At 41.3% G+C, this 20,796-nt stretch overlaps 1 protein-coding gene across 1 annotated transcript in view; it reads right to left on the bottom strand.

The window, feature by feature from the left end:
- The window catches only part of BRF1 (BRF1, RNA polymerase III transcription initiation factor subunit), a 162,505-nt gene that overhangs the window by 111,205 nt on the left and 30,504 nt on the right, over positions 1-20,796 (bottom strand). The window contains exon 3 of the mRNA XM_026088659.1: positions 18,641-18,814. Within this exon, the coding sequence (XP_025944444.1) occupies positions 18,641-18,734 (94 nt within the window). The 5' untranslated portion in view covers positions 18,735-18,814. The remainder of the gene's footprint in view (positions 1-18,640; positions 18,815-20,796) is intronic.

Raw genomic sequence — 20,796 nt, forward strand, 5'->3', positions numbered from 1 at the left:
CATTTACAGTAACATTTTCAGAAGCGTGTTACCCTAGCTGAATATTCGGCGAGTGCTCAGCGCTTTTGCAAACATTGCCCTTGGAGAATACAGTCTTCAAAGGATTCAGGCTGGGCCATACTCCTGGTGTTACTGACTTCAAGAAAATAAGTCTGCTTTGTGTGATATTACAAATTATTCACATAGCCATGTATAAATTTATAACACAGTGCAACACAACAAAAGAAGTATAAAATGCTTTTCTTGTCTCAAAATGCTTGTACAGTCAACCCCCAATTATTCAGGAAGCTAGATGGATAGAAGAAGCAAAGAGTACGTGAATTAAGCTACAGAAGGATAATCCAGCCAGTGTATTTACTTTGGGAAAAGAAAATTAAGGCATAGAATGAAAATGTAAATATTAATTTAAAAGCTGTTTTTAGTGCTGTGTGGTTAATCTACAACCTGGATGATGTGACCACATATAAATACACGCTGGCTATATTCAAAAAACAAAAAGTCTCCAAACATGAAATAAAAAAGACCCCTTCCCCTGAGCAGTAAACTGCACAAAAGCCCTGGTGAGGAAAGCAAGGGAGGCTGCTAGGAGAAGCACGGTTAAGGAAGAACTGAAGAGTGGGGCTGGCGGACAAGAATGGGGGAGAGGCACCACGTGAGGAGCAAAGCTCCGACTACAAGAGAAAAAGAAAGGAACAAAGTAAACACCAAAATCCCCGCAGAAAACACCGGGTGTCCAAAAAGAGTTCTTACAAGCAGGTATGCTTACGCATACRCACGAAATCGCACAGGCCAAAAAATGGCACAGAACGGGCAAGAGGCAGAAGTTCACTGAGGGATTTAAGAGTTCTTAAAAAAGTGGCTGGGAAAGAGGACAACAGCGGTAAAGTTTTAGGTAAAGGCAGAAGGAATTCAGTCCTCTCTCTTTTCCCCGCATCCAAAGTCTATAGAGGTTATGACCCTTGTACCAACAGTGAAAGAAAAGAAGTTTCACAAAACTTGGAGGTGTGGATTTGGAAGAATTATTCTGAGGTGGCAACTAGGTATTCAACCCAGCACATGGCAAAAGAGCTTGGAAACATGAATCAGCTGGCAGAGATGGGAAAGTGGGATAAACCAGGAGCAGAGAAAACCACTCCTTGCCCAGAGGCGGCAAACGAAAAACGGCGCCGTCATGAGCCTTACACTGTGCTTTTCTCAAATTTCAAAACAGAAGCGTTTGGAAAGATTTTTTACAAGATGTTAAAGCTATAGTTTGCCCAGCACTTTACACCAATACGAATGAGCAGAATCACCTCACGCTGGCTCCTACGGGCTGCCACCAGCCCTTCCACTGGACTGCTGCTTGTGCAGCAACGTGGCAAGCCAGCCCAGGGAACTGACGGGAATAAACAGATTTTTTCTTTTTCTTTCCCCTGGGTTTTTTTTTTTTTTTTTTTTGGTCTGTTTTCAGCTGGATTAACTCCCCAGTTCGAATGTAGCTGCACAAACACCTGGGCTGATACAAGGGAGGGGATGGACTGGGGGAGGAACGAGCAGGCAAGGGCAAAGCGAGATGACTTCTTTCTGAAGCCGTGCCAGCTTACACCGGCTTAACGCATTCATCAAAACCCGAGCCTGAGACGATCTCTCCGTCACCCGTCCCACCTACTCAAATTACTCTTTAAAGTCGCACTGTTTGCAGAGCTCTCCCCAGCTTGCTCCAAAACACAAAGACCTACCTTATCTGAAAGAGAAACCTGAAAACAAATAAGGAGCAAAAGCCTGCAGAATAACTGCTTTATAGCAATCCCAAATTTGATAAACTGGTAACACTCTTGCTGTTTTAAATACGCACACCATTCCCGCACAGAAGTTCACCATAGTGTTGCTGTAGCTCACACATGGCAAACACACAGATACACTTTTAGAAAACTAGCGCTACCCTGCTCAATTAAACCAGAACAAAAGCAGACTCTATAGATACAGAATGTTTTGTATTTTCCATGCTAGAAGCCAAGCGTTACATCTCTGCTTGCATGCCCATACTGAGTCTAATGCACTGGTATCAACTGCTCCTCGGAGAATTCTCTCTGCAGCGTTTTGCTCAGCCGAGAGGGCTGCAGCTGTTGCACAACTGCCCTGGGACGCAGTAGAGTTTGCCCAGAATCTCAAACACCGCTTTACTGCCATTATCGATGAACTCCATCTACCCGTGCGTACGCATTATCTAATATCTTATATGTAAAACAGTGCCACTCTTTCTTATCCAACAGAAATTTACTGGCATTGGAGGCCCAATTTAAAAAATAAGTACAGCTTCCAAAAGGAAGGAAATTCATCCTTGCCGTTCGAGGCTGACGACTTCTTAATGGCCTTCAGTGGAAAGTCCAACAACCAAATGTGTTAAGTTTCCCACGCAAAAAGGGCTTCAAGAGAATCACATCAGCATGTTATGTAACACAATCGCAGCATAAATCCCTGCCACAAACCTTTCTGTATCAGATGCCTCTAGGTACATACCTTTAGAAACCTCTTTCACTATTTGAACTGAATAGTTGCCACAGTGCACCAAAGGGAGAAAGCCTCAACCCATGCTTTCATTTTAAGAAATGTCTACACCGAATATGAAAATACATGTATTTCTACATAAGACTATCCATTGCGGCAGAAACCTACATAGCACAGCACGGCAGCACAGAGGTATACACAATTGGCTATTTTCTTAAGAAGTTATGTTTTCTAAACTGGGCTTACCTTAGGGTTCATAAATAATGGCTTATCCCAAATGAGTTACTAATAAAGCATGCTACCAAATAAAGCATAAGGCATCTTGCACAGGTTATGCTTTAGCGTACTGCTGTAAGAGCATTCAAGGGAGGCTGATTTAGAAGTTCATWTCTACTCACGTTACATCCTTGGACAGTTAGCCTTGGGGTGCACTACCACACATACAAGCTACTGAGTTAGCCTGTTTCAATTTACCGTCCTGTAGACAAGACACAACGTGCAACCCTGTCTGCACTTCTACTTCACAGCAGAGCAAAATGGAAGAGATCRCCTTTAGCTGTCACTGTCAGGACGAGAAGATACCTGTACTTACTGCAAGCCCAATTGAACAGGGCTCAAGAAGAAAGAAAACGAAAAAGAAACTGCAATAGCTTTTCTAACTTGAAAAATGTCAAACACCAATTTTAAGTACCTACCAGGGTTATAGACAAGCGATGCATCATACTTTGAAATAGATACAATTCTCAACATGACGCAATCCTCTTCGAGGACATAAAATACTAGATTTTTAATTTAGGACAAATTTATGTCTTGAAAGGTTGCCCCTAGAACAAGATTAAATTTGGTCCTTGAACATGTGTAATACCGCAGGGGGAGGGAGGAGTTTACACTGCTGGGAAGACAGACGACAAAGCTGCGATTTTAAGGCAGCTAACTTTCCACAGAGTTCAATTACTAGAATATATCTGAGAGATGATCTATTGAGCAGGGAAAGTATAGTCGCAGGCATTTGATACACTTTGTATTTTATCTACATTAGAGGGTGGGAAATAAATGCCTCTCCTCTGGAATCAGTTTTCCCCACGAAAATGAAAGGCACTGTCCAGAGGGACCCGAGGCCGGGGCTCAGGACACTGGGTTTCTGTTCCCAGCTCTGCCACCGCCCTGCCCTGCAGAAAACACTTTACCCTTCTATACCATGCTTCTATAATGGAGATGACAGTTTTGCCCTCCTTGGTAAAATGCTTTCAAACCTTTTAATTATTATGCACATTTTTAGGATTCTGGGATTCTCAAGTCTCTCCCAAGAGTCAGAGATGCAAGCCTGCAAATGCATTTGCTGTATAATCTGCCAGTAGTTAAGTTTATGGTAAAGAATTATTTTTTCACACTATTTCCCTGCCCTTGAGAGACCCAAGCTACATGCTGTCTTAATGCAAAGTCCCGACATATTCGGTGAGTTCATAATCTGCCAATCAACACAAAAATTTGCCCACCTGCCCAAGAATGCAAAAAAGACTTAAGAGCTAAGTGATATACTGAGTCCTTCATAATGAAAGTAGATGCAATCCAGATTACATACTCAGCCCCTCCTCTCAAGTATGCCAGGCCTAATTTTCATACCTCAATTACCTGAAATAAATGGCTAAGAGGCTCCTTAAATTCCTTTAATCAGTTTAAGATTCAATTCAATTTTGCACCAGTACGCTCTAAAATCACTCCATATATACACATGCCAATTCTCAGCGTTTAAAAACATAAAAGTGTCAACTGCTTGTACATCATTTACTCATCTTTATGAGAGGATCCATAAGCTGCAATAGGAAAACCCTGATGGGGGGAGAAGGGCAGGAAGGGGGCAGAATACACACAGACATATCCTGATGGAAATGCAGGGCTCTTCAGTATGCAATCTGTTGTAATTCTTACTTGTCACAGATACTACAATTCCCTTGATGGTACTGTCAATATTTACTTCACTTAAGTAGGAACTTGCAAAGCATTTCAATACAATGTTGCATAGCATCAGTTAGTGAACACACTGAAGTTAATTTACTTGCAAATGGCATTTCTCAAGTTCTTAAAAGTTAACAACCTCCATTAAATGCCTTTAATCAAGATGGAAAATGAGGAATCTTCTCCTGAAGTGTCATTTTAAACTTTTATCCCTGCATTATCTTCTTTTGAATGCTGAAGCAATGGCAAGCACTTATCTCATGTCTCTCTTACAGCACAGAGACTGCTCTTTCATTATCAGTTTTTAAGAAGCTGTAAACTTATCTCAGCTGCTGGAATTCTTCATGAGAAAAAAAAAATCAGTAATGATGTACATATCATCTGCCTCTGGGAAAATAAAAACTGCCAGTGATATGCTGGGAAAGATCTCCTCAGACTCCTTTCACACAGCGTTGCAGTAGTTTTATTGTAACGAAGCAGTGTAATTTCAAATAACATTCTACAGCGTGCTGACTGCAATCTCTTAAAAAACGGCTCGACTTTGAACAACGAATAAGAATGCTGTTGTGGATCCCATGTTTACAGCTGCTCGCTGATTGCGTCACATTTGCAGAGCTTTCAAGAAAAATAGTAACTTTCACTGCTGAGACTTACAAATTCAGCCTAGAATTTTGATGTCAAGTTCAGTACAGCATCAGAACTAGAGAGCCTGCAAAACTTAACACTTTTTCCACAATTAGCTAAAAATATGGTTGCATAAGTATATTGCGCTGTCCTACCAAAATCAGAGAGAAKAATAATATGCAGAACAGGACTCCTACGTTTTGGGAAGCAGTGAGCTGTATAAGGTACAGACTCATACGGGACACAAAAGATCAAGATCTCATTACTGCCCTGCTAAACAAATCATTTTGCTTCTCTTTTGTGCCTCAGTTTCCCCATCCATAAGATGGGGACTGTAATACTGACCTGCTCTATAAAATACAATAAACTCTAAACTTCAATGGTCTGGACCCTCAGCTACGAGGGAGCAAACTGGAGTTGCAACCCCGCTGCTAGGGCTGTTTACCTTATGGTCGTTATATATAAAAAAATATATTAATAAAACAAAAACTACAGAAACACAAAGAAATAACCCTGAGAGAAACAAGTCAAATGAAGTATACCCCCTCTCCGCTAAACAGACTGATCATTCAAGTAGAAAGCTTCCACTTGTTTGCTCTTCTCCTAACCCTGCAATTCTTGCATTCTCGATTGCAGAGCGACACCAGCTCCAGAAGGAGAACGGTCAGCTTGAGGGCCCCAGCGAGTCTATTGGCTTTGAATTGCCCTTACAGAATGGAATCCAGGTTTTCTGCTAGTCAAGAAGGGACCTTAGTCACCAGCCCTAAAATCAATGAGCGCCTGTCACTGCATCTCTACCATCAGGAGAAGACTGAGTGCTCTGGATTCTGAGCAAAGAGAAGTCCTCCATGTACAGCACAAGCCAAACACCTAAACTGCCAAGCAGAAAGACATTTCGGAAGTACCACTGAGCAAAGCATTCCCTACTGATCACTTTTACATGGCAACCTAASTGACGGGCTCAGTGAACAAGGGACAGCACTGGATGCTGCTTACCTTGACTTCAGCAAGGCTCAAGGYGCAGTCTCCCATGGCACTCTTACAGTCACATTAATGAGATATGGTTTGGATAGCTGGACTATAAGGTAGGCATAAAATTGGCTGGACTGCCAGGCTTAAAAGGGCTGTGATTGACAGTACAAAGTCCACCTGGCAGACGGTTACTAYTGGCATGTCTCAGGGGCAACTGTCTTGATCAACAATGAGACAGCAAGACAGAAGACACCCTGGGCAAGTCCGAAGACTGCATCAAGTTGGGGGAGCAGGCAATCCACTGGAAGATAGGGCTGCCATTCAGAGGGATCGCAGCATGCTGGAGAACCGAGCTGACAGGAACTTCAGGAAGTTCAAAGACAAATTTAAAGTCTTGCACCTGAGACAGAATAACCTTGGTACAGGCTGGGGACTGACCGACTAGGGAGAAACTTGCAGAAAAGGACCTGGGGGCCCCCATGGACAAGTTGAACTTGAGGCAGCAGCATGCTCTTGCATCAAGGAAGACCAAGCACATACTAGGCTGTATTAGCAGGGGTGCAGCCAGCAGTCGAGGGAAGTGATTATTCCCAGTACCTGCGAGGATGCCCCTGGAGAGCTATGTTCAGTTCCAGGTTCCTAAGTACAAACTGCTGTTGTACTACTTGTTTTCCAGCTTCTGTTTTAGCCACTTTCTTCTGGTTCCAGGCACCTACCTCTCAGCCAGAGATCTTTGCTCCTGACTGTGCTCCCAACTTCTCCAGCCGCAACAGAAGGAAAATGACCAGTTCACCAGCCACACTGGGAGGACTGCCAATATTGTCAGTGAAAACCAGAGACTGGAGACTCTTGTCTCATCACTGAATGACTGAGAAACAGCTGGGACACTGAAACCACCAGTTCAAAGACTGAGGAATGAGTACAGCAGCAAYCAATACTTGAGTTTGTCTTTTCTCACAGTAAGAGCTTAGAATCTAGGTAGAAGACAGAAGGTAGATCCTAACAAATATTACACTGAAGGTTTATGAAATATTTKTAAGTGGAAAAAGTCTTATCTAAATATGTGCTAAAAATAATTATTGGCAATGAACTGGGTCTTCCAGATGTGACAAGAATGCAATGATCTGGGAGTCCCTCAGAGACAGCAGTACAGATGCAGTCCATCTGTTGCATTCTCTACAAGACTGATCCTTTAAGGACCAGAAAATTTCATTTAGAAAAGAAAATGCAACTTAGATTCTGCAGAAGTTAATGACACTCACCTGGGAAAAACTGACTTTCAACTCCAAATAAGAACAGAATAGACTGTTCTCTGGTTTCAGGTACTGATCAAAACCCAGCAGCTGAAAACTCCAGATGTTTATTTAGAGAAGACTTCTTCAGCAATGACTTATATTATCTTACATTTTTTTWAATCTTGCTAAAGATCAAGGATGATCCACCAGTAATTTCAGTGGCAAATTTCAGAAGAAATATTTCTAATTCAGAGACCCCCACTCTTTTGTCCACCAGGAAAAGTCACAGAGAAGAGCATCTATAATCTCACYACCTTTGCAGTTGAACAGACAGAACTCCATTAGTCTGAAGCCATGCCTTCATTAGGAAGGGTGGGAAAAAAAAAAGTGTGTGTTCTCAATGCGAGTTAGCTAGCAGGGGACAAAATCCTTGCACAACAAGGACACAGTGGTGTTTTCACACAAGCTATCAAGTTAAGGTAACCTCCCAAATTTTCTACAGTCTAACATGAATTATCAGCTCTTTGTCCTAGAATTTTGCTAYGCATTGCTTTACCTGAAAGGACAATAACAACTTTGTTTCCCCTTGGAAACTGCAAGGTCAAAAGGCTTTCCACAAGTACAACAAAAAGTAAAAAGGTCCAATTATAGAAAGAAAAATATTGTAAAACAGATAAGGTGAGAACTTCTCCTGAAAGTAAGACAGAGGCAATGTTTAGAGTTCTGTTTGGTATACAACAGACTTGCACGTTTCAGTTAATCACATCCCAAAGTCATGTTGCTGAGTATGTATTTTTATTGCATGTTTTTCTCTTCATATTATAAAGATTATGGCACTGGTGAAATAAGATCTACACAATTTTTTGTCCAAACTAAAAGACTTTTTTTTCAGCCTATACGGTTAAGAGATTTTTCCCCTCTTTCAGAATTTGCTTTCCAGCAATAGTTCGTACATGGTAACAAAAAATGCATCTGATATGCATTCACCATACCTTTCTGCAATACAAAAGACATCTGGAGAGCACTCAGGATTTCTATTCCATGCCTAGGCATAAGTTAAGACTTTATTCTTGGAGACAAGCTGCTCCTCCATTGAAGAAACAGTTATATATCTCCATTTAAAAATACTGATTAGCAAATCTCATAGCACTTTACCAACACAAGCAGTCAAAACATTACTGAGACTACTGTGTTTCTCCCAAACTGGAAGGATGTTGAAAACTTAAATGATTCACTTACAGCTGATCTAAAGATGAGAGTGCTGCAATTTATGTTTTATTGTCAAATGTTTAAAGGATCAAATCTAAATAAAATACACAGTATACAAGCTTCAAAGAATACATTATCTTGAACATCTTATTTCCAATTAGCAAGTCAAAATAAAGAAGGCATGGGGAACATTTTGCTTCAAAAGCAGATCTCTGGAAGAAATCAAGATTTTGGTTGTTTGGGGGCTCATTTTAGACTCCTGTTTTCCCAAACTGCTGAAACTGGATAAGATGCAAAGATGATTCTCCCTCTTGATGGGGGGAAGCACACACACCACCATGTGCTTCGGTGTGACATCATTCATACTTAGGACAATACTGAGCCAGGTTGGCAATTAAGCTTAAAAGACATTTGCTTTTGCCTTTGAGGAAGGRCATGCATTTGTCACAAAGACAGCCTAACAGTGAAAAGGCTTATCTCACATTTTGCTTGGCATGAGACTACAAAATGCTAAAAGTCTTTAAGAAGCATTTCCAGAATGAAGTTTATGCATGAAGACTGTCATGCAAACAAAATCCTAGTGACAAGCATCTGAAGAAATAAGACAGCTCTTCAGAAGTACTTTCACTAATTTYTTAAATGCTTATACTTTATTAGGATGTAAGAAATCATTATCAAAACCTCTTTCAAGATATGGGGAAAGGCCAGGTATGAAAATGACTTGTGTTTTTCCAAAACAAATTTGAAAAGTAGTACTGTTTCTCTGATACACTTTCACTTTGTTCTTATAACATCAAAAAGTACAAGACATAAAATAAAACTGCATAAAACTTAAGAATATGATGAAAGTGGAGACAGTTTTAGAAGACCTCAAGCTAAAATAGTATTTGCAGATAGCAAGCACAGAAGCGCTTGTAGTTGTCAATGAAGTGGCTTCTATTTAATCTATTATGTATGACTGGATCTTAATTAAAGTATTTAAGAATATGAATTTGTCTTTTAAGGCATCGTTCTTACTGCATTAAAATGCAAATAYACAATCTTCAAAACTATTTTAATGAAAGAGAGCATTTAATTTTCTAATTGACTTCTGAAGTATTAAAATGCAAAAATCATTAGTCGTGGCTAAAACCAGGAATATTTTTCAGTGAATGTATCACAAACATCAACAGTAATTGCTCATGTTTGCTACCAGAACTTACTTAAACAAAGCATCAGGTAACTTTTTTTTTTTTTTTTTAAAGGGGGTAGGGATGCAGAGAATGAAGAAGAAGCATCTCCTCCAGGTCCCACRCCACATCCGGCATATCCTCTAACAAGAGCAAAAATGTGAGACACAATCACTGGCCATTCCCCGCTGCTTTTTATTAGCTGGTGTTTGCAATATATTAGCTCCCATCAGGTCAAAACGCTACCCAGCTAAATGCTGTTACTGCCTACATAAGCACCAAAATTCAGATCYAGAGATAAAGTTCTGAATTAAGCAGACAGCCATCCTAATCGTTTCCTCTTGCAAACAAGCTTTAGCAAGATTGTTAAATATTTATTTTCACAACCATGCAAGGATGGCTGAAGGTCACGGACATCAGAGGTGAGATCCCCTTCCTTATCGTCCCGCCGCTGTATTTGTTTCATTTGAAGCAGGCCTCTCTGCCCTGCCGTTTCCATCCCCTCATCCATCACRCCGTCTCCCCGCCCAGGGCTCCTCCGGCCTTCGCTCACCTCATTAGCTCCCACCACCCCACCGCTCTGCTTCAAAGCGTCACCCCCTCRCAAAGGGGTGCTGGTATTTGAGGGCTGCCCCTCGTATTTTCTATCCCAGCATCACTGATGCCTTCTTAGCCCTTCTGCTCCCTGCTCCTGTCTCTGTCCATGCTTTCTTTCCACCGCGGGAACGTCTCACCCATTCAGAAACCCCAGCCTGGTACTGAACTACTGAGAGGACAGACCACCCGCTGCATTTAAATAGACCGTTATTACATGCATTAAAAATCTGGGTCAGATTCTTCTACTGTAAGTAACTCGGCGTTGCACAAGGCCCAACACAGCGACAGAGCGCCGGACTGCCAAACAGTACACGCTTGTTCTACCTGCCCGTACTGTAATTCAAACCCACGGCTACAAAGGCTTCGGGGAACTAACCCAAACGTCTACAGAATAAAGCCGGTGCCTTTGTTCCAAGGAGGGATCGTGAGGACTGTCTCCGGCCCAACACAGAAAGGTGCGATGGGCAGAAAAGGACCTCCAAAATTAAAACAGTCTAGGTGTAAAGCTCTTTTGTCAGCAAATTCCGTATTTTTCAGCAGTCATACCCATCAACGTGCTTTGAGAAAGAACTGCTTGGGAACTTGAGTCATTTTGCTCCGTAAAGCAAAAAAATATTCCTGCAGTCAAATTTCCGAAAAGGAGCGTTTTGACCTTTATTGTTCAAAATTTCACTTAAATGGGGAAAACAGAAAAAAAACAAAGCTATCAAAACCAACCTAACTCGTAATCTTTATAGGCCATCCTGWGACTCTGTCCCTCCCTTTATCTCTAGCCACTTTGTTCAATGCTGCATTATGGAAAAGTTGACAATTTGAGCCACCTGCTGGGTGCCAGRAACCTAAGGGAAAAAAGTTGGCCACTCCTCTACACAGAAGCCAGTGCAAGTTTTGGCCRTGGATTTGATGGGGCAGGATCAGGTGTCCCCTTGCCAGTACAAGAGGTTAAACACTTTTCTATCCTGAGTTAGTAACAAGTTAACAGAAAAGCAGATTTCCAGAGTGTATAATTCTTAAACAAAATATTAACCTTAACAGACACACACAAAATTGCAGTCCTCCTCCTTCTTTTGGATAGTATATATAGAAATCGTGTTAGCTGGAGAGATCAACATTCTTATCTGAGTTTCCAGGATGCTGTAACATGCAAAATTAGAGCAGCTCTCTTAAGTGGGTCAATTATCACTACTGCACTTACAGCAGCTTTTCCCCTCCCTCCCTGCAGCATCCATAATGGGCATTTAGCACAAGGATTTAAGCAGTAAGGCTTTGAGCTGGCACACTCCACAACGTAAAGTTCCTTTCCTTAAAGGGGCACAGAAATTCACCCAAGTACAGACTCTCCACATTAAAATTACGGTCTCCTCACAGACAGCTTCAATGACTTTCAGAGACAGGGCACCCTGGAGGAAAATGCTATTTAGCAGTCACCCTCACCCTTTTCCTACCACATCTGAGTCATGCACAAGTGAGGTTTTTGGCTTTCTTCCCCGAGTGATCAGAGGAGCATCATTTACCACCTCCYCAGCCCTGTCCCCCAGGTGCAGAGCCTCACAGGCAGTCTCGTAGGCTTCAGGTCCTGTTCTTCCTAAGAGGGAATTCTTTTTAAAGGGCACCAAAAACAACCAGACACAAGTGGACCAATGCAAGTGTTGAGCACAGGTACCCAACACCACCTTAGATACCATAGGATGAAGACATCCRCAGGGGACTCTCAGATACGACACAAGACCTAAGGGAAACCCAAGCTCCTCTGGCATATGGCTGGAGGCCAGACAAGAGACCTTGCAGTGGCACAGCACCCATCGCCAGCCTCCCTTGCGGGTGCTGCCCCTGTGCCCATCGCTTGGGCAGCTGCCAGGAGCGGCCCGTATGGTGAGAAGAGCAGCTGCAAGAAGAAATGAGCCAGATGGAGGACCGGCCCCCGGACGGCAGCAGGACGACAAGGTTTCTAAAACAAGCTCCCTTGAGCATCAGCGAGCAGACAGAGATTTTCTTCCCAAGACACAAGAGTTAAAACTCTCAATATCATCTGGGCAAAGTTCAGATTAATGGCAAATAATACTGCAGAGAGAGGTCTGCATACAACATCAACCAGTACATGGAAGGGAAAATTTGTCCATCTTTCCCTCTGACAGGAAAGATGAAACACTTCATTCTCTCGCCAACATACTTTTCTATCTCTCTGTACAGCAGAAAGGTGTGAGGCAGTACTGTTAGGTGAAAAACTCGGATGACTCTGCTTCACTCTGTGGAAAAGAGGCCGGGATACGCTGGCTTCAGGTCATGAGCCCTGCTGCTCGACTGAGTAGTCACAACCTTGGCTGGAGAGAGAGTGAGCGGGAGAAATGAGGGTGCAGAAATTAAATTTCTATTGCTGCCACTGGCTGCCCTCTGTCCTAAATTTCTAAAGCATTTTCTCCTGTAGTACAAAATAAGATTGATCACACGAGCATGTATTACAAAACAGATGAACTATTTGGAAATATACGCAACTAACACAGGGCAACAATAGCCGCACCAAAGATCAGGTTGCAGATTTCCATTAATAGGCTGAAAAAACTAAACTAACTAAACTAACCAAAATCCATGCATTCAAAAGCACATCGCTTTTAAAACTTCATTTTGAAGTGAGTGCACAAGGCTTTTCCAAGACTTCTTTAAGTCTAGGAAGTAACATCTTACCACTTTTTATCACACAAAAAAATTCTAGGAAAATGAAATAATTTGCCTTAGTAAATATCACATGTATTTTTAACTATACAGTTTAAAATAAGCTTTTAATCGCTTATGTTATGGCCTTGTCACACTCAACACTTGCATGCAAAAAATTCTGAATGCAACTCTATTTAATCAAAATTAAAAGGGCAGTGACTAAAAAATAAAAGTCCACAGCAGAAGAAAAATTACAAGTTTTTATTAACTTCCTAACTAGAGCTCTAAAATTTTGTTGATTAAAGTCTAATTTCAAAAGTTAACTTTTTAATTGGGAACACTAGGGCCTGCTGGCTCCAGCAAGCTTAGTAGAGGTCAAAAGATTGTTGGAGACCTAATTTTTCATTTCTAATAAAAAAGGAAGCCATGCCCTTTTCCTTGCAAAGATAGACCTTGAAGTGTTAGCAGGGAAACAAAGAATGTATCCATCAAAGGCTCTCATGGTGAGATTATACAAAGCCTCCCAAGACAGTGTGGGAAGCCAACAGAGCTCGCAAACGCTCCAAAGGAAATTAGCTGAACTTTGTTTGCAAATTCCAAAAATGGAGACTGGTTCAGTAGCTGGTACCTAATCTAGGATTACAAAGACCCAAGTTCAATTCCTTACTCCATCACAGATTTTCTGGGTAGCTTTGGATGTATCCCTTAACTTCAGTTCTGCACCTGGAAAATGAAGATAAATACTCTCAACTTCCCCTTACTGTGACATGAAAATAAACATATTAAACCGGGAGGCAGTCAAATAGCTTGGCAATAGAGCACAAGCACTGCAGACAGATAGGAAATCCACATGGAAATAACAAAGTCCTGCCCCATTCGACAAGGAGATGCCCATTTTTTTCCCCAAACCCTTCTTGCCTGACAAGAGCCCGTCATGTCTTCCTGATCCTTCTTCAAGCCAAAGAGAGGTTCATGGAGTGCAGAAAGCAGAGGAAAAGTATCCTACACCTTCCAAATCAGTGCAAGTTCACACATAACAGAAACCAAGGGAACCAGACTTTCTCCTGCTCACCACCCTCAAATTCAGAGGCTACTTCTCCTATACCATTCGCAGAGAGGTTCCTCCAAGAACAGTTCAGAAGAGAGGCCTGACTTAGGTGCAGGAGGAGCCCGTCTCCTCCCTCTGACAACCCAAAAACCCTCTGAAGACCAGCTGAATGACCAGGACAACCAAACTCAGGGGCGTCCAGCTGCGGGCTGCCCTGGCCATGGGCGCGGGGAAGGCGGCAGAGCGCAGTCACCACCCCAGTGCCCTGGCAGAAGCGCGGGGCTCCCACGTGCACCCAGGCTCATCAGCCTTGCTGCTGCAGGGGGAGAAACCCRCCCCGAGCTTAGCTCCGCAGGCAAACACGGGCATATTTACACAAGATAGCCGGTGAGGGAACTTTGTGAGGACTCTTCTCATGTGGAAAAGGTTTTGTTTACTAAGCGCTAATAAGACAGGATTTGGTTCACAACTAAGGGCACATTTTTCAGAGAGCTTTAAAGAAAAAAAAAAGGGGGGGGAGGGGGGGGACAGGAGACAAAAGACATTTGCCATGTAAAACGTCACTGATTAAAAAAAAAAAGTGATAGGGTGGAAAATATTACAAACAAAACCGTGTACAGTTTTGTTGGTTTTTTTATTAAAAAAAAAAAGTCACGTATAGCAAAAACGGTTAAAAACAGAATGAAATGTGCCTTGATTAAAACAAACTGATCTCCCCCCTGGAAAATACTACCCGAGCCTCTCCTTGTTTCGGCGCGACCCCCAGGGCAGCCCCAGGTTACACGCTAATCCCCAAGTCAGTCAAAACCTGCGCCCGACTCCTCCAAAGCGCTCGCTCTCGGGAACGGCAGTCCCAGCTCAAAAGCTCTTTGTTTCCATTCAATCATACGTAGGGGTGGAAAAGCTGTTCAAAACATTAAAGAGAAACAACTGCGGTCTGTTACTATTCCAAGAAACAAATTGCGAGCCAGATCCTGCAACGTACGGAGAGTTCGCAACGCCAGCTAATGTCAGATGTCACTGGAAACACTCGGGATCGCTCCAAACTGGACCCTGCGAGTAGGACAGCCAATTCTGTCAAGCTTGACTTAAAATTGTTACTTTTTCCATATGTATTTTGCAGTATGTCTTCATTGCTGACACTAAGAATATAAATACATTTTATAAAGAGAATAATATTAAAGTTTTCACCGGTAGTTCATCAAAAGGATAAAACACCTCCCAAATTTAGCTGATAGCTAATAAGCCATTTTCCCTTTAAAACATGGAACGCTGCCAAGTTGTATAAACAAGGTGAGTAAAAGAAAAGCCACGGTAAAGTTACTGCCTTGTGGGTTTGTGTCAAATAAGCTGATAAAAAACAAACTGATGTAAAATGATTTCAGATCTCGGATATAGTCCTAAACTTTCCAAAGAACTATAAATAAAAGCTGTACTTCAGCTACACTTTTATGTTCTCTTTAAGTTATAAAACTTTTTTCAGGTAAAAAAGTATTTTTATTACTTAAGTAATACTTTGCATTTTTATATCAATTAAACAATACATAAGAACTAAGGAGAACTTAATGCTTCTCTGTTGCAGACCGAGGTTTATTCAGGGAAAATTCAGACTGTTCCATGAGACTTGGCTAGAATCTTCCTTACATTTTCACAGAGGCTGGCTGGCAACATGTATATTATGAAAAAAAGAAGGATAAGCAGATATCCGCACAAGATAATACATTCCCTCCCTCAAACAGAACTCAATGCAGACAATTAAATCCTGTTCTCCAAACCCTTCCCACTCCTGCAGTTCTGCCATTGGTGAGTACACAACATTTCTTGCTGCTTCAGCCCCTGACTACATCTACATCTGGCTGTACATCCCCAGGCCACAGCTTTGCTCCTTCCACCATAATATTTTTTAAGAAAAATGCTGTCTTCTGTTTTAAAGACTCATCTGTTCCTATCTAACCTCTCTACCCTCTGTGACTCCCACGTCACTCCACTGATTCATTTGGGCAGCCCAAAACCAAGGCACTGCCTCTGCCTTCTGAACATGCTGCCCTTTGAATCTTCTTCCATATCTCTTTCTTCTAAAATATATGCTCTGATCTTCAAAGTCTTAACTTCCTTTTCTAAATTCCTCCCAAATAATTTCTTCATAAAAGTTCTATTGCAACAATGAACACTTTAAACTCTCTAAATCTACTGCTTAGCRGTATTATATAAATCTAAAAATGTTACAAATACCAACACACTTTGTACRGCATCTCTCTCCTCTCTGCATGCCATTCTCGACTGGTTTCTCCAGAAGACCAAAACCAGCTGGAAAGCTTATCATTGTCCTGAATGTGCAACTTCACTCTTGCTAAAGCCTCCTGTCACTTTGCCATCCTTTACAGGAGCTCTTGCTCTCTCTGGATCACAGGCTTTGGGAGTAAGGCTGCCTCCTATTGCCCATTTGTATAGTGCTAGGCTGGAAACAAATATAACACACCAATAATGATCAGCATAATTAGCCTACGGAGACTTGAGTGTGTTTTAATTTCAGAAGTCAGCAATACACACCTGTGGCTCTCAGTTTTCCAAATTTCTAATGAAAGGGCAAGATACCAGAAGAGGAAGTAATAATTCAATGTTCAGAATCCACAGTTTGGGGTTTTTTTTTGGGGGGGGGGGGGGTTGGAGGGGGGGTTGTTTTGTTTTAAAGCACACTGGACCTGAAATACTAAAAAACACTAATGGCTTTGCAAAGCACAGCCACAACACATCCACCATAACCTGAACTCACTCTCCCAAAGTAAAAAGCTCCTATCTTTAGAGATTTTCAATGCAGCTGAATTCTTAATGCCAACTACAAAACGAAGTTTATTTAACAGATTTAAAAATCAACACTAACAAAAATGAGCCATACAGTCACGCACTACCACTTCCCGATTCCCAGATGGCAAAGTAACCACACAAGAGAAGATGAAGTACTTTGTGATATTAATATAGATGACAGAGACCATCTTCACAGTCTTATTCATACCATACTCCTAGTATTTTATATGTGAAATATCACACAGGAAGTGTTCTCCATTTAAGGAGAAGAAAAAAAGTGGGAAAATAAATTCAGATACTTATAAAGTGTCAACCAGGCCAGTACATGTTGCACATAACAGAGATACACGCCGAAACACTTCAAAGAAGGATGTGTAAAACAAGCAAAGGACTTTGGGGGTTTGCCGAAGGGTTGGCCACACTTGCTACACAGATGGCTGCTGCACTACAATATACCTACTTGCCTATTACAGCTATATTGCTTCAAATACTTTTTATCACTACCAGTGGGGAAAAGTGGATTTGCATATTATGGCTAGGTTATCATTCCGTAATGTTAAATAATGACTGCAAATAAATTACTTCTAAAAAAATGACATGAGCATAAAAAAATATTGGCAACGCCTGTAATTCAATATTGTCTTTACAGTAATGATAGAGACTTACACTGTTCAAAGTTTACAAAAAGATTTCGCATTAGAAAAAAAAAAGTTTAATAGTAAAGCCTTCCTTTTATAATTCCATTATTCCTGCAAAAACGCYTTTTTAACATGCAAATATAATGACAGCAACATTATCACAAAGCACCAATTTTAAGATTCCGAATATAGTTTCTGAAACTAAAAAAAAAAAAATCTCAGATCAGTGAAGAAACTTGAGCTGTCCAACTGCTAAAAGAAATATAGAATGAAATGAAATAAACTTTAAAAAAAAAAAATCAGATCAAATAAGATACTGGTGATGCACACATATTGCTTTAAAGAGGAGGAGGAGAACTAATGCAATACACAAGTAATTGGTTGCGTTATCTTGGGTTTGTGATACTAAAACCAAATTCCAGTAATTGAAACACAACATAAATAAAAATATAAACATAAAACAAATAAATTCGGATGTCCATCAGTATCTAAAGCTTACAGGGATGTTAATAAAGTTCTATAATACAAAAATAAGGATGGGCTACAGCAAGGAGTACTCACTGGCAACTTAAACCTGYGTGCAGTTTGATGTTCAGTCACTGATTTCCTGGATGATCTTTGAGCAAATTTATGTAATTTCTTAAAATTATGTAATTTCTTAAATATCTTTTTCCCCAAAACCAAAATGGTAATGATACTGCCCTTCCCACAAGAATTAAAAGAAGGAAATTCATGGAAGGCCTTGATGGAAGGCCTAGTGGAACTCAGATCTGTTCTTTAACGCAGACAGCACAGGAGGCTTCGGGTTAATTTTTGGTGTTTAAAAAAAAAAAAAAATCCCTAGCAAAGAGCAGGAAGAGTACAATTTTTTTTTACCAGAAAGAAATTAAGACTTTAAAGAAATTACCAACAAGAAATTAAGACCTACTGAGGGGAGGCGGAGTGGAATTAATAGATCCTTGTAAGTAACACTAAGTACTGTACATTTAGAAAGGGAAAAATTTTACTTGAACACAGGAAAAATTCCCACTCACTTCATTATGCAAAATCAGCAGTTATGAAATTACATCCTAAACACTTACCTTTTCAAATTTAGAAAAACAGTCAAACTAAATAGTTGACTTACTAAAAGTAATTATTTTTTTATTATTGCCACTGCAGGAACAGTGCCTCTCCCCCCCCAATCAAACAGTTAAGGTGTTTTATCTAGGGGTCCAACTCTCATGTTGCACACATGTGAAAGGATACGAGGAGTTCCTTCTGTCCTACACACCAGGTAGAGACACGCAGCAATTACATGGGTCATCTTTCTCCCCCGGGTTAGGTGCTTGCTCACAGCCATCTTGAAAAAATTAAAGGCGGTATCCAGACAATGCTGATTGAGTTGAAGCTGGTTTCCCAAGTGATGAATCTGACGTTTCCCTAGAAAAATTAACAAGAAAGAAMGAACGCTTAACGACTTGGCAATTAACGTGCTTTGAGGGTTTTTTTCTGTCTTTTTTTTTTTTTTTTTAAGACAAAACTGAAGGGGGAGTTTTGGTTTTCGTGTCTATGTGAAATACATAAGTTAGAATCTAATATTCAGTCAAGTTTCTGGGAGCTATAAATCCTCAGATCCTCAGGACAAAAAGAAAAAATAGTCATCTAGGACTCATTTTGGACTCCCAGTACTCAAACAGACGCAATCCCTGAGCCCTGGAAAATGAAGGTGCACACTTCGGCCCAAGAGAGGGGTCAAAACACAGTCAAGACCTCTCAGGCAAAAGACCCTTCTTCCCCTGCTGAAGATACWTTGAAAATTAGCTCTTGGTTAGCTGTAGAGATGAATTTCTGAAAACGTCAGATCATGGCATGTTTGACGCTAAGGTGCAAACAAATTAGACATTTTGCTGCAACGCTCCGAGAACCTGTGAAGTTTGCAGTGCCTCTAACCACAAACTCAGCCCGTAAGGAAAGGAGCCGTTTTCGGGGCTTCTTTGTGATCRCCGCTGATAGGGAAGCAATTCCTTCCTTTGAACACTCTCACAGCAGAGGTTTCATTTAAGGCTYGGCTGCCAGACTGCGGAGATTAGTTTGCGGCTTCAGGAAAGCAAATGTGCCTTCACCCTAAAAAGAAAAGTACTCCAGATGATTCATAGCAGGAAGCGGTACAGCTGCTAAGACAGATGCTGAAAGCAACGTCCAGCCCATTCTCACAACTCCAGCTACGGAAAAGTCTGTCGAAAAGACAGCTTGAGAGAAAGATGGGGGAAGTCAGGAGGAAAACAAAGTACTGAAGTTCCTCAACACAAGGGGTCAGACAGTACATCAAGAAAAATCCTTTAATTCAATGTGCTGGACAGATGTTTCCAGTGTGTGTTTTTACGGGAAACACTCATCTATTTCTGTTCAGAGATGTTACAAGCAGCTTTGCTGAAGTGGGCATAAAGCTTTCCATGTAGCTTAGCCATCGTTTCTTACAAACAGTGGTGACCGCAAAATATTTACCAGAACACCAGTACATATAAAGACTGTACTTTATTTTATGCAAATTCCTACACAGTCATCATGAACAACATGCTACAGTGTTTAACCTCTGAACAACCTTCAGCCAGCAACACTCTAACCTCAGCTTTAATAAAATGCAACTCCAGAAACCCAACCAGGACCAGTAAAACTCTGGCCAAATAGAAGCTACAAAGCTGTAGCTTCTCCTTTCTGCACAAACGGTAATTAATATGCTCACTAACAAGACCTCCCTAAGGTCACTTTTGGACAATCAAGTATAACACATCCAAATGAGGAATTAAYGACAGAGGAAGGATGTGTTTCACCTTCCACAAGAAGTGTCAGGACAATAAGCTACTCAAGAATAATCCAAAACCCATTAAGTCAATAGTTATTCCACTAACATCAGCAGGCACTGGACAGGTGCTCATTAGTCTTAASAGTCTCAAACACAACTGCTGTATTTTTCCAAAATGAAGATACTAATTTGCACTCTCTCCCCTCAATTTTATTTCACACTCCAAAACTTCCTGCCCAAGCCTCCTGTATTCTAAAGCTGGCTCAAGCCTCTTAAGCCTTTAAGAAATAATCAATTTCTTCTCATCTACAGGCAGTAAAAATTCACTTACCCTTGAGTATTAAAATTCAGTTTTGCACAACAGCAGAGAGGCTTTCCTGATCACCACCTTCCCTGAGCAAGTCCACAACAGAGGCCAGTATGGATCATATCAGTGTGGCTAAGGAAAGCAGCTTCTTGCTATCCCTAAAGGTCCCTATTTCCATCCTCCCAACCTGATCTCTCTGAAGACTCAACCAGCAAGGCACACGGCAGCACTGGATGCAGGGCCTGGTCCAGCAGCAACGCATGGGCAGAGCTGGGGCTGCAGGTGGCACAGGTGATTCCAGGTCTCCCTGTG

Source organism: Apteryx rowi, unplaced genomic scaffold, assembly GCF_003343035.1.
Source record: "Apteryx rowi isolate R43461 unplaced genomic scaffold, aptRow1 scaffold_78, whole genome shotgun sequence".
Taxonomy (NCBI): Eukaryota; Metazoa; Chordata; class Aves; order Apterygiformes; family Apterygidae; genus Apteryx; species Apteryx rowi.